At 49.7% G+C, this 27,926-nt stretch overlaps 1 protein-coding gene across 3 annotated transcripts in view; it reads right to left on the bottom strand.

The window, feature by feature from the left end:
- The window catches only part of FYCO1 (FYVE and coiled-coil domain autophagy adaptor 1), a 78,428-nt gene that overhangs the window by 38,524 nt on the left and 11,978 nt on the right, over positions 1-27,926 (bottom strand). For all 3 annotated transcript variants that reach the window (XM_043885318.1, XM_043885319.1, XM_043885317.1), the window contains exons 3-14: positions 25,863-25,969; positions 24,009-24,134; positions 20,466-20,572; positions 17,544-17,687; positions 14,297-14,387; positions 10,943-13,303; positions 9,840-9,932; positions 8,942-9,060; positions 6,647-6,814; positions 3,967-4,116; positions 3,019-3,230; positions 196-340 (exon numbers count right to left, since the gene is read on the bottom strand). In XM_043885318.1, coding sequence (XP_043741253.1) covers positions 196-340; positions 3,019-3,230; positions 3,967-4,116; positions 6,647-6,814; positions 8,942-9,060; positions 9,840-9,932; positions 10,943-13,303; positions 14,297-14,387; positions 17,544-17,687; positions 20,466-20,572; positions 24,009-24,134; positions 25,863-25,969 — 3,823 coding nt within the window. The remainder of the gene's footprint in view (positions 1-195; positions 341-3,018; positions 3,231-3,966; positions 4,117-6,646; positions 6,815-8,941; positions 9,061-9,839; positions 9,933-10,942; positions 13,304-14,296; positions 14,388-17,543; positions 17,688-20,465; positions 20,573-24,008; positions 24,135-25,862; positions 25,970-27,926) is intronic.

Genomic DNA, 27,926 nt, shown 5'->3' with positions numbered 1-27,926 from the left:
GGGAACTAGATCTCACACGCAACTAAGAGTTCGCATGCCACAACTAAAGATCCTGCATGCTGCAACAAAGACTGAAGATCCTGAGTGCTGCAACTAAGACCCCGTGCACCCAAATAAGTATTTTTTAAAAAAGAAAGAAGGCACAATACCAGGTACTTAATGAGAACTCAGGAAATGGAGGTGATGTCTACTCACTGTTCGGCCACATTCGGGTCAAGAGAATCAGTCTCAGTAGGTGTTTCAGGCAAGGAGGAGCCGGACTCCTGTATCTGGCACAACTCCTCATCTGTGATGATGTCAAACACAGCGTCATCTGGTGGCCGGCAGTCTGTGTTTGCACCTGGGGCACAGATGCAAGCAGGGAGAGAAGAGAAACGCATGGTCATGCACGGGACGGGGAGGGAGTGCAGCTACACGGGACGAACCGCTTCAGGTCCGCCCTGAAGTGCTCACTCAGCTGACAGCTACTCTGTCTGGGTGGAAACAAATGGCTGTTGGGATGTTTCAGAAAAGCAGATGAGGGGACTACAGGTGAAATTGAACGCACAAAATAAGTGTTTTCTCTGAAGTCCCTTAGGCAGGGGCGTGGAAGGGTTTTAAGCTTTAACCTGTTCTCTGAGGCCCCTTACTTAGAACAAAAAAACTTACCAAAACCTTATCAGGAAAGAACCTAACAAAAAGATAAACATACTTCCCTGCTGCTGAAATCCTTGCTCTAGCAGACACATGCCTCATGCATGCCTCTTTGAGGGCAGGATTCTGTGTGACCTGCATTTCCGTCTGAGTCCACTAGCGGGGTGGAAAAGAACCGCCTCCCCACCCCATCCCACCAGCTCCTGCAGCTTGAGGGACTCGTGCCCAACTCTGCAGGGCACCAGGTAGGAAGGATGCAGTGTGGATGCTGTTGTTCTAGTCACCCCCCATCCCGCCAACAAGCACTCTCCTGCATGTGATGGAAGCTGTGATGGCAGGCCTGAGGTGAAAGAAGAAAAGGCAAGTAAGGCAGAAAGACAGGCGGGGAGGAGGCAGGGAATATCAGAAAGCAAAACAGGCAACATCAGCACGCTGGCACCACGCCACCCTGTGTTGTCACTCAAACACCCAGAATGAGCCAGGCATGGGAAAGAGTCCCGGGCTGGTCAGCGAGAAGAGGAGTTCACCTGGGCTGCAAGCTCCCAGTGGGCCCTGCCTCACGGCTCCTGGATGGGCCAGGCTTTAGGAGGGACGTTCTTCCTCTGGTCTGTAAGTCTGCATGATGGAGGGCGGCTTGAGGCACAGGCTGGAAAGGGGGACCAGGGACTGGCTTTTTTCAATAGGCCCAGCCACATTCCTGAACCTGCCTTTTTAGGCTGGCAGGGGGACGGGGGAAGGAAGAGGAGGGAAGGGAAAATGAGCAACAGGGACCCAAAATGGTGCCTGTCGAGAGAAACCAAAGGAGCCCTAAACAGAGTGCTCTGCCACGTGTAGACTGGAAGACTCAACTCTGTTCCTTTGGCAATTTTCCCCAGACTGCTGTAGAGACTCAATGCAATCCCAACCAAAATGTCACCAGGATGTTTTTGTAGAAACTGACTAGTTAATTCTAAAATTTATATGGAAAAGCATAGGACCTAGAATAGCCAAGCTTTAATAAAGAAGGAAATTGGAGGACTCACTCTGCCTGATTTTAAGACTTATTACAAAATTATGGCAATCATAACAGTGTGGTATTGGTGAAAGAAAAGGCACGTTGGTAAATGGAGTGGAACAGAAAGTCCAGATACCAAATAATACATAAAGGCAACTGATTTTTGAGAAAAGGCAATTCTATGGGAACAGACCTTTCAACCAATGGTGTTGGAATAACTGGACAACCATATACAAAAAATGAATCTTTGGGCAAAGCGTGCATCATATAAAAAAATTAACTCAAAATGAACCATAGACCTAAACATGAATCTAAAACTATAAAACTTTTAGGAGAAAACAAAAGAAGACCTTTGAGTTCTTGAGTTAAACAAAGAGAGATATGATATTAAAAGAACAGGAAAAAATTGACCCATAAGGGAAAAAAAATTGATAGACTGGACTTTATCCAAATTATGCTCATCAAAAGAAAATTTAAAAAGACAGGATACAGGTTGGGAGAAAACATTTGTAAAACACATATATGATAAATAAATCATACTTAGGATATATAAAGGGCTTTCAAAATTCAGTAACTTTTACATAACACACTAATGCTGGGCAAAGCGCACTTCCCCCTCCCTGAGCAGCTGTTTGTATCCAGTATAAGTAATGGAGCCGGCCAACCTCCTTGATGATCCATTTAAACAAAAGAGGAGCTAACAGTGTCTCTGAAGGCTGGCTGGCCTGGGTCCAGACTGAGGCCAAGGAGTGATGCAGGGGTCTGGCTGCAGGAGGCAGTGATGTCTGAGCACAGAGGACGCTCACTGCCGCCCGAGTCACTGCAGCTCTGCCCGCCTCTGCTCCACACCACAGTCCAGTCCTGAGCGGGCGGCCTGGGCTGGGGTCTGCGAGGCTGTGCTTGGAGCAGAAGCAGCAGGGACCAAATGCCACGTTCTTTTACTGAGCTGAGTGAGAGGAGGTGAAGGACAATGTGTCCTTCTCCGTCCGTCACTGCGTGAGAACACCAGCTTCTGGAAAGACAGGGAAGGATGCGCTCATTTCCAGATTCAACGCCTGGCTTTCGGTTACCCTGGGACAGAAGTTTTGGGCTGGGGCCTGGGAGACAGCATTTTCTAAAGTGTGGGGTGGTGTTCCACTGGTGGTACATGAGTTAACAGGCAAACAGACCTCATGTTAAATAATAATGCTGAATCATATCTGGAGAAAGTTATTCCCTTTTCAATTCACTTTCCATCCTAATTACATCAAAAAGAAAGTCTCAGACTGGTGGTACTACCTTTTCAGTGCCTCATTTTGGAAGTACTGAACTAGGCGTGGCCCAGCTAAGCAGCCACAGTGGGGAGCTGGGGAGGGTGGCTCCAGGAGAATGGAGGCAGTGGGGGAGCTGACCTTGGCCTCCGGTGGCCTGGAGTGTGGCCTGGGCAGGCGATCGCGCGGGGCTGGGCTCCCCCTGGCTGGTGCCCGAGCTGCTGCTGTCAGGGGACCCGGGGCTCTCATTCAGCTTCCGGAAGCAGGCCCGGCAGCAGCGCTCCTTCTTGCCACTGTGCTTGCTCACAGCGTAGTTGTTGCAGCAGTAGTAACAGAAGACACGGCCGCATATCCTGGGGACGACACGGGCATGGGCTGTAAGGACGCCACACAGGGGTCGCGAGCGCCCTGCTCGGCACCAGACTGGGCTCTGGGCTGGGCTCTGGGCGCCACACGGCTCATCACACCCAGCTCTGCCCCCACTCTGGACCATGGCCTCAAGGCCCATCTCCTAAGACTCCAAGACAGTCGCCTGGGTGACACCTGATGGGAGGAAGTTTTACTTCCTAGGGTCCTAGCAGGCAGGCTGAGCCCCCTTCCCTGACACTATGATGCAGGTGGGCATCCCACACCTGGGGGCTGCGCTCTAAAACCAAAGACGATTCTCCATGCCCCTGTCCCAACTAGAAATTCATTCCTGCCTGCCCGTCTTCGGGTCCTGCGGGCAGGGAGGTCTTGGCTCTATTTTCCTCTGGTGAAGCCTCAGCCCCTGCTCTCTCCGTGGTCTGTTTCTCCTCTGATCCCCGCAGGCCAAGCGAGCGCCGAGACTTGGGTCTCTGGGTGCCCCACATCCCTGGGGGTCCCTTCACTTCTGCCCACATGCCCTGTATTCAACTCTCTTCCCTTTCGGGGATCCTTAAGTGTCCTGCTGGGACCCTGCCTAACACCAACTCCTCAACTGTTTCCCTCAAAACTAAAAGACAACATGCTCTTCCTAGACAAGTGGCCGCCATGCCAACGTCTGCCCTAACTCCCCGTTTGGAGCCCTCTGCTCTGGCTCTGCGTCCTGCCCGCGAGCCGCTCGCTGACCTGCAGTGGTGCCTCCGCACCATCCAGCTGAACTCCCGCTTGCAGTCGAGGCAGTGGTTCGCCTCCGTGTCCCCGGGCCACCTCTCCTCAGCACTGAGCTTCTGCTGGAATTCCAGGGCATCTGACTTCTGCCAGAGAGCATCCTTGTCCCTGGGACAGAGCCACATTAGAAAAACAGAAGAAAGCGTCCATGAAAATGACAGAACTACCTCTGGATTCACTTCAAAAGACTGCTTCTGAATTTTGCAAGACAGGAAGGGAATTCACTTTTATTGATACTGAGGTCACCTGTCACCCCACAGCAGATCCAGATTCAGCAGGAGTCCCCCAATGTGTGGGTCCTGATCTGACACCACACATGTGAAGGTATGGGGGCCTGCGGGGTCCATAAAAGGCTCTGGCAACTGCAAAGACCTGCTAGCACCAACAGGGTCACCAGCTGCCCAGGGGTCTAAACGACAGTGTACACGGCCACTGAAAGTTTAGGCTGCCACGTGCTGCCACGATTACACGACAGCCAGCGTGCTGTGAGACAGACAACCAGGAATGTACCGCCCATCCAAATCTTAAATTTGTTTGGGAGCCTTCTTGCTTTTATGGTCTAAGTAACAATTAATGGCCCTGGCAACATGTGAGACACTGATGGCTGAGAGCCACACCAAAGCCACCCAGGCCCTGAGAGAAGCTGGCACGCTCACCAGTCAGGGACCCGAAGTCAGTCAGAGACCCTTCCCCTGAAATATAAACCAGAACACAGACTTTTCAGGAATGCCCGACATCGTCAGGAAGCAGGAAGACTCATTCTTGGGACCAGCGTCATTCTCCCAGCTGGGCCACAGCTTGTTCTGTCCGGCCCCGGGAGGCCAGGCGCCCAGACCCTGGGAACGTGGCAACTGTGCTGGGACCTGGGCTTTTCCAACACAAACCTCTGGAAGGTGTGTGAACGCAGAGGTCACAAATGCCGAATCCCTAGTCTGCAAACTGATGGCACGTGGGCAGAGTTTTCAAGCTTCCAAACTAGTCAAAATTTATTATTGCTAATGTGAAACCCCAAATGAATTAGAACATTTAGGTGCCGCTTATGTGTGGCTGCTGACGGTGTAAAGAAAGGGCTAACCAGATCTCATGTGGTTCTTGAAAGAAAGACCCAAACCATACACCAATTTTATGGAGTTTTCCGGACAAGACTTTGAGTCTGAGCCAGTGTCTAGTACAGCAGTGGTTTCAGCTCTCTCTCACTGATGCCTGGACCCCACTCCCAGGAATTCCAATCTGGTTGGTCTGGGTGGGGTCCAGACCTGAGTGTTACTTTAATTAGCTCCCCTAGTGACTGCAATTTGCATCAGGGTTGAGAACTACTGCTCTAGTTATAACTATCGATTTATAGGCTACATAGAAGACGGAAGAACACGTTAGATGACACCATAGAGATGTAATCAGCAAAGCCCAGGCTACAGGAAACTCTACCAGATAAATGGCCTGCTTTCTTTAAAAGCAAACTGCAAAGGAAAAGAGGAGAGATGATGGGGAAACCATGCCTAAGTAAGAGAGATCCAAGAAACGTATCACCATGCAACATACAGATCTAATTTAGATTCTGACTAGAAAAAATTATAAAGCAATTGGAAAAATTTCAAAATGACTAGATACTTGATGACATTGGGAATTAGTAAATTTTTAAGCATAGTAATGATATTGTGGCAAAGTAATATTTATTGTTTAAAATAAAGAGTCCCAGTGTTACGAAGGCATGTACCAAAATACTTGTGGATGAAATGACAGGAAGTTTGGGATTTGCTTCAAAACTGTCTGAGGAGGTGGGAGAAATGGGTAGGACTCCAGGAAACACAAGACTTAGTCATGAGCATAATGTTGAGGCTGGGTGACAGGTACAGAGGGGTGCATTCTGCTATCTACTTTTGTATTTTTGAAAATTTCTGAGACTTCCCTGGAGGTCTAGTGGTTAAGACTCTGGGTTTCCACTGCAGGGGCCACAGGTTCGATCCCTGGTCAGAGAATTAAGATCCCACAAGCCACAGGGCACAACCAAAAAAGAAGACTCCCATACAAAAAGCTTTACAAATTTTTTGGAATGACTTGCCAACATTTAAAACTCAGGCCGATTTCACATAAAAATCCAGATTTCGATCTTCTCTGAAGAAGTAAGGTGACCTGGCAGTAGCAGCGCAGCCATGTCTTCTGACTTCTCAGAGCCCCTCCAGCCCAGGTCACACATTCACATCACTGTCTGCCACCTGACTGAGCATAACTGCTACCTGAGGCGCTGGAGTGTGGGGCCCCAGGTGCTGCGGAGAGTCGGATGGAGGAGGAGGAGAAAAGGACTCGTGAGAGATGGGCAAGGGAATGGAGAAGTCCCTCAGGATACTAAACATCTTTGACTGTCACTCTGTGGCTGAGTACACGGAGATTTTGAAAACAATCAACAGAGCAATACAAAAACACAAACCAGACGCACACTAGTGGGAACAGTGAAATCCTGTCTTTTAAGGCTGCCAAGGGCCTGAGTAGACCCTGTTCAGGCGTGTGTGCCTTTACAACAGAACACAAGCAGACAGGGGCCCACTTCCCTGCAAGAGTCCCTTCGAGAAGAGTCACACTTCTTTAAAGAAAAGCCAGGCTCTGGGGAAGCCCCAGGCCCCTGGTCTGTCCTGACACTCACCTGAGCAGCTCTATCAGCCGCTCCTCCAGGTACTTCTTGGTTCTGTTCAGGTCATCCAGGTCAGCGAGCATCTTCTGGTCATTCTTCTCCTTGTCTGCCGCCTCCTGGCAGAGTCTGTTGTAATATTCCTGGGCCTTTGTGGTGGCTCTTTCGAGTTCCTTCTGGGTCCTGGTGGAGGAGTGCTAAGTTGTCCTGATCACCCACTATTTCCAGCTTCTCCCTTCCCCCCGGGCTAACCCCAGCCTCTAATAAGCAGTCCCGCTGCCCTACCTGCCTTTGTCTTCCCTGGGGAAGCCCCTTGGCACTGTTCCGTTCACAGGGTGTATATTCTCTTAAGCCTTCAAACCTCCTCTCACACACTCAAACTCTTCACACATTGCTACTCCCCACAACAAATACAAGGGACATTCAGGAGAGGAGGTTGACCTCAGGTCACTAGGAGCACCCCAGGTGGGTCAAACTCCGCACCACTTTTCTTGGGAGTAAACTGAGGTTGTGAGAGGAGCCCAGTGGGTGAGGTGCATGGGTCAGTGATGGCAGGTGGATACGCAGAGGAAAAAGGAGTCAGAACAGGTAGAACTGAGGCGCAGCTTCCTGGAGGTACCAGGCAGAGGAGCATCCGTCCCCCACATTTCTCTGGGACTCTACACATGGGGTATGGCACTGGGCACAGAGCAGGCACTAACTCTGCATGGCCAGGAGTTCAACCTGAGACCTCGAGGCCTATGGAATCCTTCTCTGGGTACTGCAGAGTCTCAGGCTATGAGAGGGGCTGGCTGAACCACAGTCTGCCCATCCTTGCCCACTTCTCATTCAGCTTATCAGTCCCCTAAAGCAGTGGTTTTCCAAGGATGGTTTATGAACCAAGGCATTCACAAAAGCTCCATAAAACTAGAGGGCTATGCCTGACTAATCAATCTGTATCTATTCCAGCCTTGCCATGTCCAGTAAAAAGTTGTCAGCAGGCTATTTACGAGACACTGTCCACCGAAGTGATCTTGGGGACACACAGACATACACACAGTTATAGCATTAAAAAAAAAACACCACCAGCTTAAGAGGTTCTATTTAAGTTGTCACATGAACACGACCTGGCTCAGGGCCGCCAGAGTCCTACAGGAATTGAACTCCGAAAGGAGAGTCAGATGAGAGGAAATACACATCCAGGCTACTAAGCATCCAATGTGGTCTGGATCTCCCGCTGAGCCTGGGTCAGGCCTAGAAGCAGGTAGTAGGAAATGGGTGGGAAAGCTAAAGCCTCGGGGAAGTTTGGTGTGTCTGCTTCTGCTGGGAGCACACATGCAATCCGGCGCCAGGATCCCCTGCAGGATGAGCCTGGCCCCATCGCTGGATGGCGGGCTGATGATGCACACAGCTCCAGGGGGCTGCCAGGTCTGAAGATGCGGCAGCCTTGGGGCTGGACACAGGGAGGGCCATATTTTAAGGTTAAAAGAAATGATGAAAGGGTGATGGCAAGACGTGCTCTCCACAGACACAGCACGAGAGAGTCTGCAGGAAGACAAGCCTATCCTGCTCCCTGGCTCGCTTACTCACTCCTGAATGAGCTGGGAGAACTTCACACTTAACCCCGCAGCCTGTCATGTCACTGATGAAGAATTCATGTCAAAACTCATATTGGGGAAAACATGCACACACATAACTCACAAATCAGTTCCCTAAAACAAAATAAAATACAATAAAACACAAAACTATCTGTATATATATATTTTTAGGGTAGTTGTTCAGAAAAAGACTCTGGAGCCAAATGTTCTAAGTTCTAGTCCTGCCATCACCACTTATACACTGTGTGACCCTGGGAAAGTGACTTCACTCTTCTGAGCCGCAATTTTCTCTTCTATAAAATGGGATTAAATAATAATACCATCCTCACAGGACCGTTGGGAGGATTAAATAGGCAAGTAAATATCAAATATTTAAAATGGTACCTGCCACATTTTAGGCTTAAATGTTTGCTGTTAGTATCATGACACTTGCCCAATTTTTATTTCATTTTATTTTTACCAAAGCATGAAGTTCCTGAACTGAAATATGCCTCCCAGAGATGACAATGGATTAAGAGAAAGGTTCCCTGCAGCTTCTACAGGCTATGACATGCAGATTGCCAAGGATCTCTGTGGCACACTGCTGACATAAGCACTTCCTGGGTCTACAGCTTTTCTTGCTAAAGGACTTTTTAAAGCTGAATGAGTGGTTGACTTTCTAAATGACTGGACCAAACCCGCCCCTTCTGTGAGGACTCTGCCCCTGGCCCCGTGGGCAGACTGTGTAACTAACCTGTCCAAGTCTTGGCGCAGGGCGGCCCCCTCCTCGTCCTTCCTCAGCATGGCGGCCTGGCACTCGGCAAGGTGCTTGCTGGTGCAGCTCAGCTTCTCCTGCACGTCCGCCTGGGCGGCCTGGCACAGGACAGCAGGGAGAAGATGCCTGGCTGCAGAAGCCATGCAAGGTGCCACCCGGGGACTGGCTCGCTCCACCCCATCTGGCTGGCGCACTTCTAATGGGAGGGGCTTTCGTTTAAGTGTTAGAGGCCAATAACTAGTATGTGTGTGGAATAGGACAGATTCCCGTTTGTAAGTATGTCACCTGAGCATCAACTAGGGCCATTTGTGGTGGGTGTAGGGGCTCCAGGGTGGGGATGGAGGTATGGTTGCAGGGTGTGGGGGTTTCTGAAAAACATCACAGCCCTGAAGACAGGTTTCAGCGCCACCCCTGCTCCAGCTCTGGTCAGAATCACTGACTTGGAGAACATGTGCAGATTTGTGCGCATGTTAGTCACTCAGTCGTGTCTGACTCTTTGCGGCCCCATGGACTGTACCCCGCCAGGCTCCTCTGTCTATGGGATTTCCCAGGCGAGAATACTGGAGTGGGTTGCCATTTTCTTCTCCAAAGACATGGCGGGGGGTGGTGTGAAAAAACACACTTAGCAGGTCCAGCCAGGTGTCCAGGGAATGGCAGGGCCATGACACAGGGCATCTACAAAGGTGAGCTGACAGCAGCTTCAGGGAGGCCACTGGATCTCCCGCAGGCGGGCCTCCTGATGGTCCGGTGAGAGACAAGCGAGATTCCCTCCCCAACAGGCCCACAGTCTGGGAGCAGAATGACCAGGTGGATGATGGGCCGGCCCCTGCTCAGGCAGGCAGGAGTACCTCCCCGGGGCCCCAGGACTCAGGCCTACCTTCAGCTTCCCTTCAGCCTCCTTGGCGGCCTGCAGCTGCCGACCCTGCTCCTCCAGCTGGCCCCTGAGGTTCCTGCATTCTTCACTGGAGGTCTGAGAGCATGGGAAAGGGATCAGAAAAGTGGGGTCCTTGTTCTGAGACTCCTTTGGCCCCATTCATTGAAGTGGGTAAAAACAAGCCACTTCTCCTTCTCCCACTCAATAAGCTTTGGGCTTCACTGGTAATACAATCCTGTCAAGCTAAGAGATTTAGCTTGGCCTCTGAGCTTAGAATTTCATTTCTACGAGGGAAGGGTGGAGCATGAGCCACATGGAGCTGCACAGGATACAGTGACACAGGGTGGGAGGTACATCTGTGCAAAGGCAGCAGCTGCCTGAGCGAGAGGAGAGGTCTGAGAGTGCACAGACCCAGAAGCACAGAGACACGTGACGAGCAGCAGAGGCCAAAGCCCCGTGTCTGTCTGCCTGTGTCCTCACTCTTAACCCTCCTCCCCTGTGCAGTCTAGGGCACGCATAAGCTCGTCTATCCCAAGGGTCTTGTGAAAATGAATTGAGTTGGTTTATTACAACTGCACTGTTACCAGAAGGCAGCTGAAGGGACAGAGAATTCAGGGACAGGATTTGAGACAGTCAGGAACTCACAAGCCCAAAGGGCTTAGACAAGCAAGTACAAAAATGAGGGTAAGGAAAATACCAGAGGCCTCATGTTTCCTTAAAGCAGGCAGTCCCCACCCTGCTCCTGCTGACTGCTGCCATGTAGGAATGGGGGCACAGGTTTACAGGCCTCTTAAGATTTCAAAAGAAGCCCCTGAACTAAATCTACAAACAATTTGCTCTTAAAACGTTGGCTGCTAATTACAAAAGAAAATTTTGTGTGGGCCAAACTTGTCCGCAGTGGCATCAGATGTCTGAATGAAGGCATCCCTCCCTCAGGTGGGTCCCTGACAGGTTCTTGCAGGACAAGAACACTGTGAGCTCTGACAATAGGACATTCTCGGGCCATCACGGGCCACATGGCCCAAGGTGCCTCCCACTCACTCGGGGACCCACCAGGCCCTGCTGCAGGAGGTGGGTGCTGCTCAGGCAGCTACGGGGAGGGATACCTTCAGTCTTCTCTGGTAGTCCATGATCTCGGTGCTCAGCTGGAACTTGAGGGTGTCGAGCTCCTGGCGTGAGGTCTCCTGGAGGCTCTGGGCGTGCTGCTCAGCCTGGGCCAGCTGGGCTTGCAGGCCAGGCAACACGCTGGCTGTCTCCTCGGCCGCCTTCAGCTGCTCCTGCAGGCTCTCCTTCTCTCGCCGCAGCCCTGCCACTTGGTGCTCCAGGCCCTCCCGCTCCCTGGAGGCTGCCTCTTTGGCCTCTCGGAGCTCCTGAATGGTGTGGGCCAGCGCCCCCTCCACCTGCTCTTTCTCCGCGGTCAGCGCACAGACCTGGATGCCGAGCTCAGCTGTGTCTGTGTTGGCGCGGTGCAGCTGCTCCTGCAGCTCGGCCTGCTTCAGGTGGGCCTCCTCGGAGCTGCACCTGGCCCGGGACAGCTCCTCCCGCAGGATCCGGAGCTCCTCTTCCCTCTGCTGTGCCTCTCCGGCCCTCTGCTCCCTCAGCGCCCCTTCGCGCACCGAGCACTGCAGCAGCTCCTGGACGTGGGCCCTGTTGAGAGCCTCGTTCTGCTCCTTCAGTTGCTGCACAAGGGCCTTGTGCTCTGCCAGAGCAGCCTCAGCCACGCTCAGCTGGCTCTTCACCTTCTCCTGGTCCCCCAGGGTGGCCTGCAGCTTGGCCTGGAGCTCCACCACCGTGGCCTGCAGTCGCCGGGCCTCCCCCTGATGGAGCTCCAGCTGCGCCTGAGACAGGGCCAGCTGGGTGGCCAGCTCCTGCGGCGCATGTTCTTCAGGTGGGCTGAGACCCTGTTGGCCTCTGTCTGCCCTGAGGGTCTCAATCAGCTGGGTCTGCTGCCGGCACTGGCTCTCAAGAGCTCGGAGCTCCCCGTCCCGGGCCTCGGCGAGCTGCCAGCCCTGCTCCACCTGCTCCTGCAGCCGCCGGCACTCGGCCTCCTTGCTCTGCAGGGCAGCCTCCTTCTCTGCCACGTGGGCCCGCAGGCTTGCCTCCATCTGCTCTGACTCCAGAGAGACCTGGGAGCCCTGGATGGCCGCCTCCCGCTGCTGCAGTGCTTGGTAATCAGCCTGCAGGGCCTGAAGTTTCTCCTCCAGAATGTGGTTGCGCTCAGCGACCTTCTGCAGCTCCTTCTCCAGCTCCCTGTGGGCCTGCCGGAGCTGGTCCTCCGGGCCGGCCGCATGCACCCTGGGATTGTCTGTCTGTCCCTCCCGCAGGCCCCGATGTTCCTCCTCGGGCGTCTCGCAGGCCTGCTGTGGGGCGGAGTTCGGAGCCTCAGGTGTCTCAGCTGCGCCGGGCAGACCTGGGCCTGGCTGCACAGCAAGTCGCTCCAGCGTCCCCACCTTCTGGCTGAGGTGGTCCCTGTCCTGGGTGAGCTGCCGCTTCTGCTCCTCCAGGTCGCTCACGCGCTGGCTCGCCTGGGCCAGCTGGGTCTCCAGGAGCTGCAGCTGCCGTGTCAGCGAGCGGGCCTCCCGTTCCAGCAGCTCCTTCTCCTCCTGCCGCCGCCGCGCCTCACGCCTCGCCTCCGCGAGCTCCTCCTCCAGCGAGCCCAAGTGGCCCAGCGACTCCTGCAGCTGGCGCCGGAGCTGGGCGGCCTCCTGCCCCTGGCGGGACAGCTCTTCCCGCAGCAGGGCTGTCTCCTCCACCAGGCGCTCCAGGCAGGCCCGGGCCTCCTCCTTCAGCTGCAGTTCCCCGGCCAGCTGCTCCAGCTGCGCTGCCTGCTGCCTGCTGAGCTCCTGGACGCGGGTGTTCTCGCCTTCCAGGGCTTGGAGCCTCACCGCCAGCTCCTGGGTCTCCAGGGCCGAGTCACAGGGGACGCGCTCTTCCCGCTCCTTTGCATCCAGAGCCGGAGCGGCCGTCTGCTCGGCTGTGGCTGGCTGCTGCAGGACATCGGCCATGGGCTGGTCCCTCCTGCCCGGGGAGTCACGGATGGCCTCGAGCGCCCGAGCCAGGGGCTTCAGCAGGGACTCCAGCCGCCGCAGGGCCGAGCGGTAATCCTCCTCCTTCTCCGCGGCCCCCAGCTCCAGGGCCTGCAGGCACGTGTGCAGCTCCACCACGGTGTTCTGCGTGGCCTGGGTGACTTCCCACTGCTTCTGAAGCTCGGCCACCATGTCTGCGAGGCGACTGTTGTCCTTGGCGGTGGCGCGGCCCCTCTCCCTCTCCACCTGCAGCTGCTCTCCCTGCAGGCTGATGGCCGCCTTCAGCTCCTGGTTCTCTCTGTCCAGCTGCTGCATCCGCTCCTGCAGCTGCTTTTCCCGCACCTCCAGCTGGTCCAGCTCCAGCCGCATCTCGTCAAAGCCCTCCAGGGACTCGCTGTTTAAGGGGTTGCTCAGGTCCAGGCTGGAGGCCATCTCCTGAGTCTGGGCGGAAACACGGAAAATAAGTGGCTTGGGGATGAAGCTACACAGCTGTTTGGTCAAGCTTTAGAAGTTAATGAGAACAGAAGGAAAAATACAGCAATTAGGTGACCTAAAGTCTATGGAGCTATTCAAAGGACTGGAACCCCTTCGCTCAAAGCAGTTGCCAGAGAAGGTCAGCAGCACATCCTAATACCATGATGCAATGCCACACGCATGAGTTCCCCTGAGACCCGGAATCGATGTTTCCCATCCCACCCCCGCCAGCGCTGGTGACACAGTGGATGGTCACTCTCAGAGAAATGAACTTATATGTAAATTACTGCTTACCCACTGCACTGTACCCACAATTCCTACTGTGATTATATCACAAAATGGGGTAAAAATGCTACTCTGAATGCTTCTTGCATTGATGACTCTTTATTTTGCTTTGCTGAATAATTTCAGCGTTCTTTCCCATTAAACCATATGATACATTCCATTCACATAGATAACAAAATTAACCAAACTGGCCTTACCTACTAGCGTTCACTGAGCACTAGGCACGCGCCAAGCCCTCAGGCACAGTAGGTGCGTACCCTCATCTATTCCCTACAACCATCCTAAGGGCTGGGGTAATTGTTACGATCCCATTTTACAGATGAGAGAGCTCAAGTTTCGAGAAGGTAAGTCACCTTCCCAGGTGACTTCGAGAAGGTAAGACACCTTCCCAGGGTCACACAGGTGGCGAGTGACAGTCAGGACATGATCTTGCTCCTTTTAACCACGGTGCTAAATCACTTCTTCTAAAACACTTCAAAAAGTTTTAAAAAATAACTTACTTTTTAAAAGGCCTAAATTCCTTTTGGTTGTAAAAACCTGGACTCTAGGAAACAGCGGGTAGGACTGAGGGGTTATGTGGCTTGGGGCTGGAACACCAGGTGTCTGAAAACGTCCCCTGAGTTGGGCGGGGCAAGGACATGACAGACAGGAAGTCTGCAGCCTTTCTGGCATTACCTGCAGGTAGCTGCTCACCAAACTGCTCACGCTTGAGCTTCGGCTGGGCGGTCTCCACAGGTAAGCAGAAGAGCTGCTGGCCAGGGTCCTCCTGTGGGGCCACAGAACAGACACGCCTGCATCAGAGCAGGAAACACACACACATACTCGGGGAGGCCTTGGTTGTCAATTGGCAACTGGGTGGTGGCAGGGGTGATGCCCACCCAGGTACAGTGAGGAGGCAAAGTCCAACAATTTCCACCAAAGCACACATTCAGCTGGACTCCACTGCTGAAGTCTAAGCATGGTGGCTTCGCTCCCACTGTCAAAAAGGAACGATATGCTATTTTCCCAGTTTGGGGTTTAAGCTCTCATAGAAACTTTGGTGCCAGCCGTTACTTGTCTGCCAGTGAGGAACCAGCAGCAGTCAGTCTGGTGAACAGAAGTCACGCTGTGCTTTGGGCCTTGAGGTCACTGCTTTATAGTACGATACACGGGTGATGTGGCGGAAAGACCTCTTCTGGGTCATGTGACTGCACCAGATACTTTCCTCACTGCGGAAAGTTCTATTTGATGGCACTAGTCACTGCAAACGAAATGCACTTTCACTTAACCAGAATCTGTCCCTTAATCTACAATTACTGCATTTTGCACCTTGTTAGTCTCCACAACCCGGCGACCGCACTTCTCAGCATCTACCCGGAAGACAGTCACGTATGTGTGCATATGTGTGTGAGGTGGCATGGGGGTGCTCTTGGCAGTGTATCACAGTGGAGAAAGCAGAACCAGTCTGATTCTGTATCACTGGAGAGACAGAGACCTCTTTACTCACACAAAGGAACACTACGCCACGTGCTGGTCATCTTTTTTGTAAATGCCAGACAATGAATATTTTTGGTCTGTAAGCCTTATGGGCTCTGTCACAACAGCTCAACTCTGCCACTGTAGCCTGAAAGCAGACCCATAGACAGCAGGTAAACAAAGGTGTGTTACACACTGCCCTCTGGGCCATGGTTTGCCAGTCCCATTCCACATCTGTAGAACTAACTCCCTGTGCAAATAGCTAAAAACCTCAAAAACAAAGTGGAATGAAAAAGACGAGTTGCAAAAGAATAGCTACTTCATGATTCAATGTATGCAAATGTAAAAAATATACATATATAAAATAAAACTATATATATATTTATGAGGACACATAGTAAAACACAAAAATATCTGGGAATGACATTCATCAACTACAGGGTTGTAATTGCTTCTAGAAAGGGAGAAATCAGAAAGGATGGCCATGGGGTGCGGCTTTATTTGAATCTATATTTTATTCCTTAAAAAAAAGGTATTGGAACCAGCTTGAAGGGTCTTTGACTGGCCAAATATGAGATAACTTGAGCTTTAAAATTATTATAGTGATGCATATAACCTGTTGAATAAAAGAAGAATCCACAATACTGCTATAAATAAGCAAATGAATAAACAGACGGAGAAGAAAGAAAAGAACTTCCTTATAAACAGAATGCCAACTACTAATGCAGAAGGAAAAATGGACTCAGAAAATCACTCTGATAACCATGACAGTAACTGATTCAGGAAAGATTTACCAATGGATGCTAACAGGAGAGAGATTTAAAAGAAATAGGATAAAAGAAAAAAAACAAAAACAAAACCTAGTCTCAAAATGTCTTCCAATAAGATACCTATTAATAACAAAGAGAGAAACAAAACTTCAGGAGAAACCTGGCTAACGCCAGCATAACCAAATGATGATGGTTAACCTCACTAGTAATGAAACAAATCAACATCCTGTGCCTCTAGATATAATGCACCGAGAGGGACACAACACCTGGGCTATTCCTCCCAAAACGCTTACCCTGAATACAGTCATGGGAAAATACGCTAGACAAACTCAAATCAAGGAACAATTTACAAAACAACTGGCCTCTACTTCTCAAAAACGCCTGTGCTATAATCAACAAAGAGGAGAAACTATTCCAAATGAACAAGGACTAGAGACCCCTGACAATTCACTGACGTGATCCTAGACTGGCTCAAAGATGTGTCTGGCATAATTCTTAAAATTTGAGTATGTTCTGTAGATTGGAGACCAGTATTGTATCAATGTCAATTCCCCAATTTTAACTATTGTACTGAGGTTGTATGAGAGGATGTCCCTGATTTTTAAGGAAATACACAATGAAATACTTAGGAGTAAAGGGCAATCAGGGCTGTAACACATTCTCAAATGAGAATGGAAACAAACCACGTTTACATAAGGAGAAACAGTGATATGGAATTCCCTGACAGTCTAGGGGTTAAGACTCCATGCTTCTGCTGCAAAGGTGGAGGTTCAATCCCTTCTTGGGGAACTAAGAATCCCCAAGCCATGAGGTGCAGCCAAAAAATTACAAAAGAAAAGAGAATGATAAAAACAGTTGTAGTAAAACACTGATAGCTAGGGAATTGAGGTAAAGGACAGATGAGCACTGTGTACGGTTTTTACAACTTTTCTGCAATTCTGAAATGATTTTAAAATTGAACCGTTCTGAAAAGGACATGTGAAGTAAATATGGCAAAAATGTTGACTCTTAAGTCCCAGTAGTTGGCACATGGGTTCCATTACAGTCAGTACTTTTTCCTCCACAGAAAGAAGTCCCTAATAAGAAATACAAAGAATTGGAATTAAAAACAAAACACACCTTTTTTTTCACAGAAAGCGGAAAAAAAAAAACGCAGAGTGCTGGGCGTGAGCTGAACTTGCCTCTGGGGCCCTGGCCCTGCTCCTGCCGGCTGTGTGGCGCTCGGCAAGCCCCTCCACTCTGTGCCTGCTTCCGCGGCACCTCACTCCTGAGACGGGCGCTGTGCCGGAGCAGGAGAAGAACACACAGCAAGGCGAGCTCTCCCACAGCCCTTACGCGACGCGCTTTCTACCCCTCTCACTGGCGTCTATGGTGACGGCTGTAGCTACGGGAACACAACTGGGAAAAGCCCACTTGCTTCCACTTCGCTCCCACACCGAGTTCCTTAACACATCTGAAAACCCTGGGTTTTGCATATGCATCTCCACGACTCACACCGCCTAACCAACTAGGTTAGTTGAAGGCTGGAACCTTCAGATGTTATCGCTAGTCATGATGCAACCGTGTCTGTAAAATTAGCAAGCATAAGGTAATTTGCCACATTAGCAAAACTGCTTTGAGCAGACTGACGGCAAGCTTCAAAACCTCAAACACCTCTTTCCCCTCTTTTCAACCAAGCAGTTAATTCTTCAAAGTACCTGGCAAACGTTGGCCAGGCAGCATCCAGGTCATAGCCCCTTGATGCCAGGTCAAACTGGACGTCAGTCAGCTCGTAGAGTTGGCCCACAATGTCAGAGCTCAGCTTTGGCTTCAGAAAGGGGCTCCTTGCATAGTACCAGTCACTGCAGAAAAACATGAAAAGGGGTCAAGTATAGGAATAATAAAGATAATGGAAGAGTGCATTTAGTCAGTCCTCCTAGCATGGCTTTGCCTCATCAAATTGCAACACAGGGTACTAAATTAACTAAAGACAGACAGAAATATGCACATCCCAATGTGATTTTCACCACTGAAGTATGTAACTCTTAAACTCACTCTTCTTCAAGGAAATTACTGAAATGAACTAGATGGTTATTTGTTTATTATTTATATCCTGTCTATTCCCCCAAAGAATGTGAGAAACCTTAAATTTGAATTACCGTCCAGGAAAGGGTAGTTGTAAGGGAAAGAACACTTCCTTTTCAAAAGAAAATCTTGTCTTCTATCCCTCTTGGAGAACGCAATACAGGACACTGAACTCACTGCTAATTTCTGTCCAGACATGAATTAAAAAGTCAAAGAACAAAATATCTCCAGTTTGAGGTGGTGGCTGTTTTACTTCATGTGAAACAGTAAGAATTAAAGAGACAACACTGATGAGTTTAATGAGCTACTTGGCTGATGTCTGGGAACTGGGAGACACTGTAAGTCAGTTTATGACAGCTGTCACCAAACAACACAACAAAACAACCTTCAGATCAAATGTGCAAAGGTTCTCAACTCACAAGAATTCACAAAGCTTAGCATATACAAGAGAAATATGCATTTACACAAATCTTAAAGGTGACACAAAATGAAACAAAATATCTGCCCCCCCCCCCCCAAGAGTTTTTCTTTAATTCAGAAGTATCTCTTTGATTAACTGGAAGAAGACCCAGGGGTAGACGGGCGGCAGAGGTGGAAAGGGGAGCTGGGCCAGCCACAGAGGTTCAGCTAACAGGCTCCTAATCAGATATCCTCTCCCGCTTCACGCGCGCAGTCCTGCTCTCAGTCCTGCCCTCCTCCCCCTGCTCAGGGGGTGGGAGGGGCACGAGGGGCCCAAAGGCTCCCCTTCTGGTCGCTGCCACAAGCTCAGGGAGCCCAGAGCAACGGGGCCGGCACTGACTCAGCGTCTCTGGTGAGCCCAGGCTCGCTGGTGTTAAAGATTCCACAGGTGGTTCTGCGGAGAGGCACGTCTGCCAGCACCAAGGACATGCCACCCACCAGGGGAAACCACCTGGCATCAGGAGTTTTGAGACTTGAACCCCAGTTTCTGCTTCCCACCTGAGCATCAGTGGGGCCCAGAGAGAGGCGTCTGACCTCCCTAGGCCTCCTCACCTGTGACAGCTCACGGCTACCTGCTCCGTGTGCGCCAAAGACTGTGGTCAGGAAGGGGAGGAGATGACAGGTGAAGGCCTCTGCTTGTGCCAGGATGTGACACAGACAGGCACTGCCACTGTGCCTGGCATTATTATAATATTATTATAATCTTTTAGTTTATCACACTTCTTTGAGGGCTCCTGAACTTGTTTCAGAGGCCTCATACACTTTAATGCCTGGTGCAAAGTGTTGGAAAATATCGTTCACTGCAAAAACAATAATTTAAAAAGAAAAAAACTACATAGTCCTACCTTTTATCACATCATGTTCTCATATACTTTCTAATCTTTTTATATGTTTTTGTGCAATTTCTTCATTGTTGTCATTAGGACAGATAAGATTTGCATTCTTTTTCCTTGATCGTTATATTGTTATTTTCATTGTTGCTATATAGACCTCGTTATTACAATTTTAAATGATGTCGTGCTATGTCATTTAAGCTAATTTGCTGTAATTTTACAGCCCTCCATCACTGGATACTGATGGCTTCCACTCTGTGTATTATATAGCATCACAATTTTTTTGATAGCTGATTTACAGTACTGTGTTAGTTTCACAAGTACAGTAAAGTGATCTGGTTACACACTGTATGTACATGAAATTAAAAGACGTTTGCTCCTTGGAAGACAAGCTATGACAAACCTAGACAGCATATTAAAAAGCAAAGACATCACTTAGACGACAAAGGTCTGTATAGTCAAAGCTATGGTTTTTCCAGTAGTCATGTATGGGTGTGAGAATTGGACCATAAGGAAGGCTGAGCACCAAAGCAGAGATGCTTTCAAACTGTGGTGTTAGAGAAGACTCTTGAGGGTCCCTTGGACAGGAAGGAAATCAAACTAGTCAATCCTAAAGGAACTCAACCCTGAATATTCTTTGGAAGGACTGATGCTGAAGCTGAAACTCCAATACTTTGGCTACCTGATACAAAGAGTCGACCTACTGGAAAAGACCATGATGCAGGGAAAGATTGAAGGCCAAAGGAGAAGGGGACAACAGAAGATGAGATGGTTGGATGGCGTCACCGACTCAATGGACATGAGTTTGAGCAAGCTCCAGGAGACAGTAAAGGACAGGGAAGTGTGGCGTGCTTTAGTCCATGGGGTTGCAAAGAGTTGGACATAACTTAGCGACTGAACAACAACAATATATGTACACGTCTATATTTTAAAAAATTCTTTTCCATTATAGCTTATTACAAGATCCTGAATATAGTTCCCTGTACTATATAGTAAATCTTTGTTGTTTACTTTATATATAGTACTGTGTATCTGTTAATCCCATAATCTCAATTTACCTCTCCCCAAGAAGTTTGTTTTCCATGTCTGTGAGTCTGTTTCAACAGTTTCATAAATAAGTTCATTCATACTGCTTTTAGATTCCACGTAAGAGATCCGTTTGTCTTTCCCTGCCCAGTGTAAGCAGCACCATTACCATTCACGAGGGGCCTTCGGGTCATTCCTGCATCACAGGGGCGGAGCCCAGAACTGTCACGTGTTTACCTGGTCACTTTGGTGTTCATGAAGCACTGCTGTAAGGTGTCGGCTAACCGCTGGTGCACCAAGGAGTAGCGAATAAATGCTCTTCCTTTTCCAAGAGATGTTCGGAGCTGGAAAAAGTAGATAAAGCAGAAACGAAGCGCTGTTAGTCCAGTTCCAAACACAGGCCTCCAAGGCTGGCTGGCAAAAACAGAAACAGGGTGGAAAATGCCACCCAGCTCTCCCCTACACACAAGCTTCACTCAAGTCCCTCAAAGAACACAAAACATTTGAGAACGTCACCTCAGAGAAAAAGGCCTAAAGTGTGTAGACGTCTTGCAGGCCTCCATCTGAGAATAATCTGTGGACTCTAGCAAACGTGCCATGGAAGGCACAGTCATGAGAGGCTCAAACATCTACTGTGGATTCTATTGGAAGGTCATTCTTCCTCCTCTGCTCCCTCAGAATCCCTGGGTTTAGAGTCAGAGATGAAATGGTCTGGTTTAACTTGGAATCTTTAGAAAACAAGCCGGAGATAAATGGAGGGCTCCTCATAGCAGAAGTACCCTTGAGGAACAATGGTCTCCATTTAGCAAATGTCTGGGCTGGGTTTGTGAGGTGCTGGGAGAAGACAGGCAGCCGAAGAGGCCAAGGCGGCGCGGCTGGAGGCCGTGTGGGGGGGACAGAGAGGAGGGCAAAAGGCAGAGGGCTGTCAGCGGACCTGGGATGGGCGTAACTGCTCCTCTGTATCCTCATGGAACCGTCAGTAAAATCCATACATCTGCCAGTGCTTTCCTGGTGGGATCTCTTTTCAGCTATGCCAGTTCACTGGGTTTAGTCAGAAGGTATGCAGGGGGTGAGGGCAGGGATGTTTCTAGGCGGCCCAGTCACACTGAGGTAATGAAAAATGGGTGCAGTTCTGTTTCAATAACCTTTAGGTGGATAGAGGGTCCAGGTGCAGGCCTGTATTCACCTCTCCCCACAGTGACAAAAAACGGCTTCTAAAGAGGTTTCTGGCAGCTTGTTGTGATAGAGGTAGAGTAAGCTGGTCAGAGAGCCTGGCCCTAGCAAGACACTTGAGATCAGTATGCAAATCAGGGTTCATGCTCCTGATGTTCCAGCCCCAGAAGCTCAGGATAAATAGGCAGGAGCTCAAAACCTGCCAACTTACCACATGCACCTGTTCTGTCAGGCACTGGCTCTGACTGGGGTAAGCCAAGACTCATTCCCCTCTCACCTCTTCAAAGGTCAGAAGTATTTACCTTGGTGGTTGGGGGAAGGGTGGCAGCGGTCTGACCAAAAGATGGTCCTAACACTGCACTCTTAAGAGTTCCCTGGACAGTAAGGAGGTCAAACCAGTCAATCCTAAAGGAAACCAACCCTGACTATTCATTGGAAAGACTGATGCTGAAGCTGAAACTCCAACACTTTGGCCACCTGATGTGAAGAGCCAACTCATTGGGAAAGACCCTGATGCTGGGAAAGAGTGAGGGCAGGAGGAGAAGGGGGTGACAGAGGATGAGATGGTTGCATGGCAGCACTGACTCAATGGACATGAGTTTGAGCAAGCTCCGGGAAATGGTGAAGGACAGGGAAGCCTGGTGTGCAGCAGTCCATGAAGTCACAAAGAGTAGGACACGACTTAGTGATTGAACAATGACAACAACCCTCCATCCTATTAAGAAGCTAACCATGGCGCTGGACTGAGACAGGAAACACGAGGTATGACCTCCAGCACCAGCATGTTCACGATGCTGTAAACATCTCGGTTCCCAGCACCGTTTAGCTCAGGGCTCTGCGCCTTCTCATTGCTGACATGAGGAAATGATACCACAATATGAGGTAGTTTTAAAAAATGAGAAGGTGTGAAACCTCATAAGACATTTCTGTCAGAGTCTGTAAGACATTTCTCTGTGTGAGTTTTGTGGATCTGGGGTACAGCCAGGAGGTTTGGAAATGAAGGTGGGTGGCAGCCTGACCCACTGGCTTTACAAAATCCACCATGGCATGTCCGCAGGGAGTGGATCCCGACAGATGCTCGGGAAGAATGACATTCCCACGTCCAAATGCTTTTCCATTTATGAGTGAGGTGAGAACAAAGTGCCCATTGGTGACAACCAGGAACACAGGCAGCTGAGAACAGCTGAGCAAGGCATCGTGAAGTGAAGCGTATCAGTCACACACACACATCCACACCCAGGCCCTGCTCAATCTAAAAAAAAAACCCCACATAACAGCTCAAGTCTATAAGCTCCCAAGGGAGGGGCCTGTCCTTATTAATAAAATGGCCATAGTAACAGCACTTAGAACATTTAATTTTTTAAAGGCAAACATTTGAGGCTACATTTTAAGTCAGGCCTATTAACTGAATCTATTATATGTGTGAAAGGAGTTATGTTAAAAGGTCTTTTTAAACATCCTTTAGGGAAGGGAACAACAATAGTTCCTTTGTATAGCAAATGAAGATACTGCATATAGCCTTTTTTTTAAGAACTTTTTGAGATCATGGGTCCACTTTCATCATTCAATTCCTTAATTTTTGTTAGCATCTAATCAAAACTCACTGCACTACACAGAGAAGCAATACAACACTTAATCATGTACCTGAGTGTCCCACCAGGCATGAGCTCACAAGACCTGTCTGTGCATCTGGACATTAAACCAATTCCTCTGAGCCAGGATCTTCCCTCACTTTCTCAGCTGTCAGAAGGTACAGCTGGTGGAGAATGCCTAGCCCTCAGTGTCCGCATGTCTAACGCTGTCATTCTCTATAAGAAGAAACCTACCCGGCTCCAGGTGGCACAGCTGGGGAGTTCTTCCCAGAGCACACGACCCTGTGGCCTTTGTGGGAGGCCAGCCCAGGAGCATGTGCTCTGATTTTAAAGGGACCTTAGGCTTACTGATGAGATACCGAAAAGAAAGATGAAATGTATAAACCTTCTGTCTCAAATCTAGGTGGATTCCCTAACGTGCAAAGTTATCCACTACCAGATGGACTAGACTGATGAGACAGAGAATGTGTGCTGCTGTTCACCCAGAGTTTTGTAAAACAGCAAAGCAATGGCATTCTGCTCTTGCGGGGCTTAGAAAATAATGTGGGAAGTTGCTTACTGCTGGCGTTTTAAGAAATGTCTCTCAAGATCCCACTTCACTCTCTTCATCTCAAATCCAAGTTTTCTGGGCATAGGGAAAGTAGCCTAGCAAACTGTAAGGATTTTCTTTAAGAAACCAATTCTTTGAAAAAAAGGTGAAGGTGTCCTGTGCTGTCCATCTCTTTGGGGGTACCACGAGCAGACTGCAATATGAACAGCCCACCCTGTGAGGTGACGTGTGGGCCGAGGTCTCACACACAGTCTGGACTCGGCCACTCCTCGGCGTGGTAGACGCTCACCTACCAGGCATCCCTGAGCTTTCAGCAGGCACTGCACAGAGCTGGACTGGGTCTCCTCACTTCCTCACTACCTTACTACCCTCCTTCCCTCACTTGGCTGTCTGCAGCAGAGGTCTCTGTGAGAGAGGCTTAAGCCGGAGAGGAGAAGATGTGAGATCACTGGTTGTTTCGCTCACCTCCGAGATGGACTTCACGAATCGGATCCCATCATTTGCACCCTTCACCTTGGCCAGACAGGCACAGAAGTAATCCCAGTAGTCCTTCTTGTTGCCCAGGAGGGTGGCCTTCTCTTTCTGATCGAACTGGGCAGAGAAAGGAGAGAGAGGACGTTCAAACACACTGCTGTTTATCCCACTATTTAAATGATGGGTAATAACAACAGCTTCTTAGTTGCCTGGCACTGAGTGAGGCTCTTTATTGGCATTATTTTTACTTACTGGGGACTGAGGGTGTTTTAGTCCCCAGTTTAAAGGTGAGGAAACAGGCTAGGAGAGGTTAAGCAACTAGCTCAAGGTCATACAACTAGTGAGATTCAGGAATAACAGGCCCTCAAAGTGACCTCTGTGCATAGAGTTGGGCGGAAGACACCAAAGGTGCTATTAACACACGGAAAAGGAATGCAAGAGAAAAATTCTAGGGCAACATGAAGAGTTATTAACAATGTCTTGACATAGGGAAATGTGTTAGTAACATCTTACCCCAGTAACACAACTCAAGTTTCAGTACTGTTTTAATATACATAGAATAAATCCAAATAAATGTCAGCCATGAGTCATTTCAAAACCCAAACCAAAATGGGTGAATTCAGGGAAGGAAGAAAAAAAAAGCCCATTAATACTTTCACAGTGTAAAACAAGAGAACCAGTCGAAAAGGCATGTGAAAGGTGAGACTTCAACACACTGCAACACCTCCTCCAGTGGGCTCTCACGCCATATGCTCTGGTCGGAGGTGACACTGCAAACTTACGGTGCTCAAATCATAGAGGGTATCTTCCTATAACCTAATGTTCTATGGCATTTTTTCTGATTATAAAACACGTGTATACATTGTTAGGAGGTCTGGATAAAACAAACTAAAATAGAAAAGAAAAAATTATAATGCCTAACACCATCACCCTGAGATAAGTTTTGTTATTGTATTGGTCCATTTCCTTTCTACCTATTGTAGTTGCCTATATTTTTCCACATCTGCGGTTCTCTAGATCTGTGCTTCTTGAACTGAGCAGATGTAAGCTTGGTTATATAGTGGATGTGTTAAAAGAAAGCTTCCTGGGCTGACCTCAGAGATCCTGATTCAGCAGGTCAAGGTGGGAACCAAGAGGGCACTTCTACATTGCTCCCAGGTGACGCAGATGCTTCTGGTCTATGACCACACTTTGAGGAGCAAGGCTCTAAAATGGGGACTTCTGGATAGTCTTCAGAGGGCCCAGAGCCTCCTGGAAAATGTGTGACCAGGTATGTATGACTATGTTTGGGGAGAGATTGCATAGTTTTCACTGGGGTACCAAAGGGGTATGGGATTGCCCCAAAGTGAAGATCCCTGCTATACAGAGACCTTGTGACCTGCATTAAGAGGACATAAATCTCTGAAGTGAAGCAACAGTTGCTCAGTCGTGTCCGACTCTTTATGACCCCATGGACTGTAGCCTGTCAGGCTCCTCTGTTCATGGAATTCTCCAGGCCAGAATACTGGAGTGGGTAGCCATTCCCTTCTGCAGGGGATATTCCTGACCCAGGAATCGAACTGGTGTTTCCTGCATTGCAGGTGGATTCTTCACCAGCTGAGCTACCAGAGAAGGCAAAATCTCAGAAGAATGCTCTCAATTCCCAACACCATCCTGAGGGGCAACAATCTGATTCCCCAGAGGATCACACTTGGAGGCTGGGGACGGCTCTGACCCGCAGTCTAACCAGGAGGGCTCAACAGCTGCACTGAGCTTTCAGAGCCGCATCCTGTGTTTTGATGAGGCAGCTGAGAGAGAGACAAGAGACCACAGAGCAGGAAGCAACACACGACAGGAGTCACTTACCTGGAGGAGGTACTCGAGTTTATAGGAAAACTTATGCAAGTTGGTGCTGTCATCTGTGATGGGTTCCCCTGCTTCCTTAGATTCTCTGCTTAGCTCTGTCACAGCATCTTTAAGACAACAAACAGGAACATGTAACCAGATGGAGCTGGCCCCAGAGAGAGCAGCAGGGTGACCCAGAGAAGCAGGAGGAGTAAGTGGTCCATGATGGCAAAGCACTGCGCACACGCGGGGTGCTGCCTAAACATCTGTGGGCTGGAACTCCAAGTCAGAAGGCACGAGGCTGTCCCGAGAGCCCACAGGAACTTTATAACAGCTCGCTGACTCAGCGCCTTTCTCGGTCAGCCCTGTAAGCCCACCAAGAAGGCCTCATGATTTGCAAGCAGTATTTGGACAAAAACGTCCGCTGCATGGACGAATCCTACAGCAGTCCCTAATACAGACTTCCCGAGGGCTCTATCCTCTACCCTGCCGTGTTTCTTGTTCCTCACTATAACCCCACTGCTCAGTACAGGTAAATCCAGGCTTCCTGAGGACCCAGAACGTGCAAACAGTGGTCATGACGACAATGGCAAGAGCGACACCACCATCTGCTTCTGCCAGCTGAGTGCCGCTTAGACGCCAGACCTCTGTGTGTCTTCCTTATTCAACAGAGCGCTGTGAGGCAGGAATTGCTTTATTTCAACAAATCTTAAGATGCAACTGATTTTAAGATGAGCCCAATTTCATAGCTGTTAAATGTGAAAAAAAAAAAATGGTACAAGGTAGAATTGACAGGTGGGCATTTTCATCCCCACTTTGTAGACGAGGAGCTCGCCGAGAGCTCAGGGCACTTGGCCAAAGATTAAGGGTGGCAAACGGCAGAGCTGGAATAAGAACCTGGTTCTCTCAGGAGAATCCTGGTTCTGACCCCAGAGGTCCTTTCATAACTTCTAAGACAATTTACCTCCCAATGCAGAAAAAGAGGAAAAACCCCTCTGACTCTCACTCATAGCCTTTCTGTGGGACAGAGGGACTGTCAGAAGGTGGGTCTGCTTTAGACCCTGAGAAAAACATCCCTAGCTGAGATGGTTTGGGATATGTAGGACAAAACTGCCTTCACTGACAATTCTTGAAAGAAAAGGAGCCCTGGGACCAAATGGCATGGTTAGAAAGCAGATGTGCCCAGGACTGAAGCTGGGCCTCAGCTGTTAAAAGTTAACCAACTCTGACCCCTCAGGCAAAGCGAGCCACCAGCAAAGACAGGTTCTGTGGGACTGAGTCTCCCAACAAGTGACCAATGTCTGGTGTGCCCGACGAGAAGCGTTTGCCATGGGGGCTCCAGGGGCCGGGGCCAGGGACCGGGAAGGACACATAGCCTTCCTCCTCCGCCTTCAGGAAGGGACAAAGCTCACAACCTGACGTGGGAACTTCTGAAAGGTAGAAAGAAGGAGCCTTGGATATGGAATATGAAATTTCCTACTCTAAACTCTGACTGTTACCAACAGATGAAAGGAAAGGCTCTTGAGAAAGTGTGATGCCTTTTGAAACTTCCCACTGAGGTGCTCTGAGCACTGCATACTGGACACTGAGATGGCCTGGGACGTGGGGGATGACAGACAAGGACAGCTTGCAGGGTAGAAAAGGGCAACTGAACAAAAGCAGATGCCGATCCTCCTCCCTGGATCACGAGCTCTGCCACGGGCTCCTCCCTTCCTCTCTCTTCCCTCCACTGAGGACCCACAGGTCCCAGAGTCCTCCTTGAGAACCAGAGACTGAAACACAGAGAAGACAGTCTACTTTGTGGAGAAGGCTCTGAAGACCAGGGCAAACTCAGATTTGCAGCGACTGTCACTTTACTTTCTGTGTGTGTTTGTGCACGTGTGTGTAGATTTAAAAAGAAAAGAAGCATCTCACATTGTAGCTGGACGCAGACTGGTGTGGTTAAGAGCACAGACTGTGGCACCAGCTGTGTGTACAAACCTAGGCTCCATCTGACGGAATGTGTGACCTGAGGCAAGTCACTTCACCTCTGTGTCTGTTTCTACATCTGCAAGATGGGAATGAAATGGTTCCTGCCTCACAGGA

Source organism: Cervus elaphus, chromosome 24 (assembly GCF_910594005.1).
Source record: "Cervus elaphus chromosome 24, mCerEla1.1, whole genome shotgun sequence".
In the NCBI taxonomy this organism is placed as follows: Eukaryota; Metazoa; Chordata; class Mammalia; order Artiodactyla; family Cervidae; genus Cervus; species Cervus elaphus.
The sequence above is the reverse complement of the archived record's forward strand: the minus strand, read 5'-3'. Positions and strand labels throughout refer to the sequence as shown.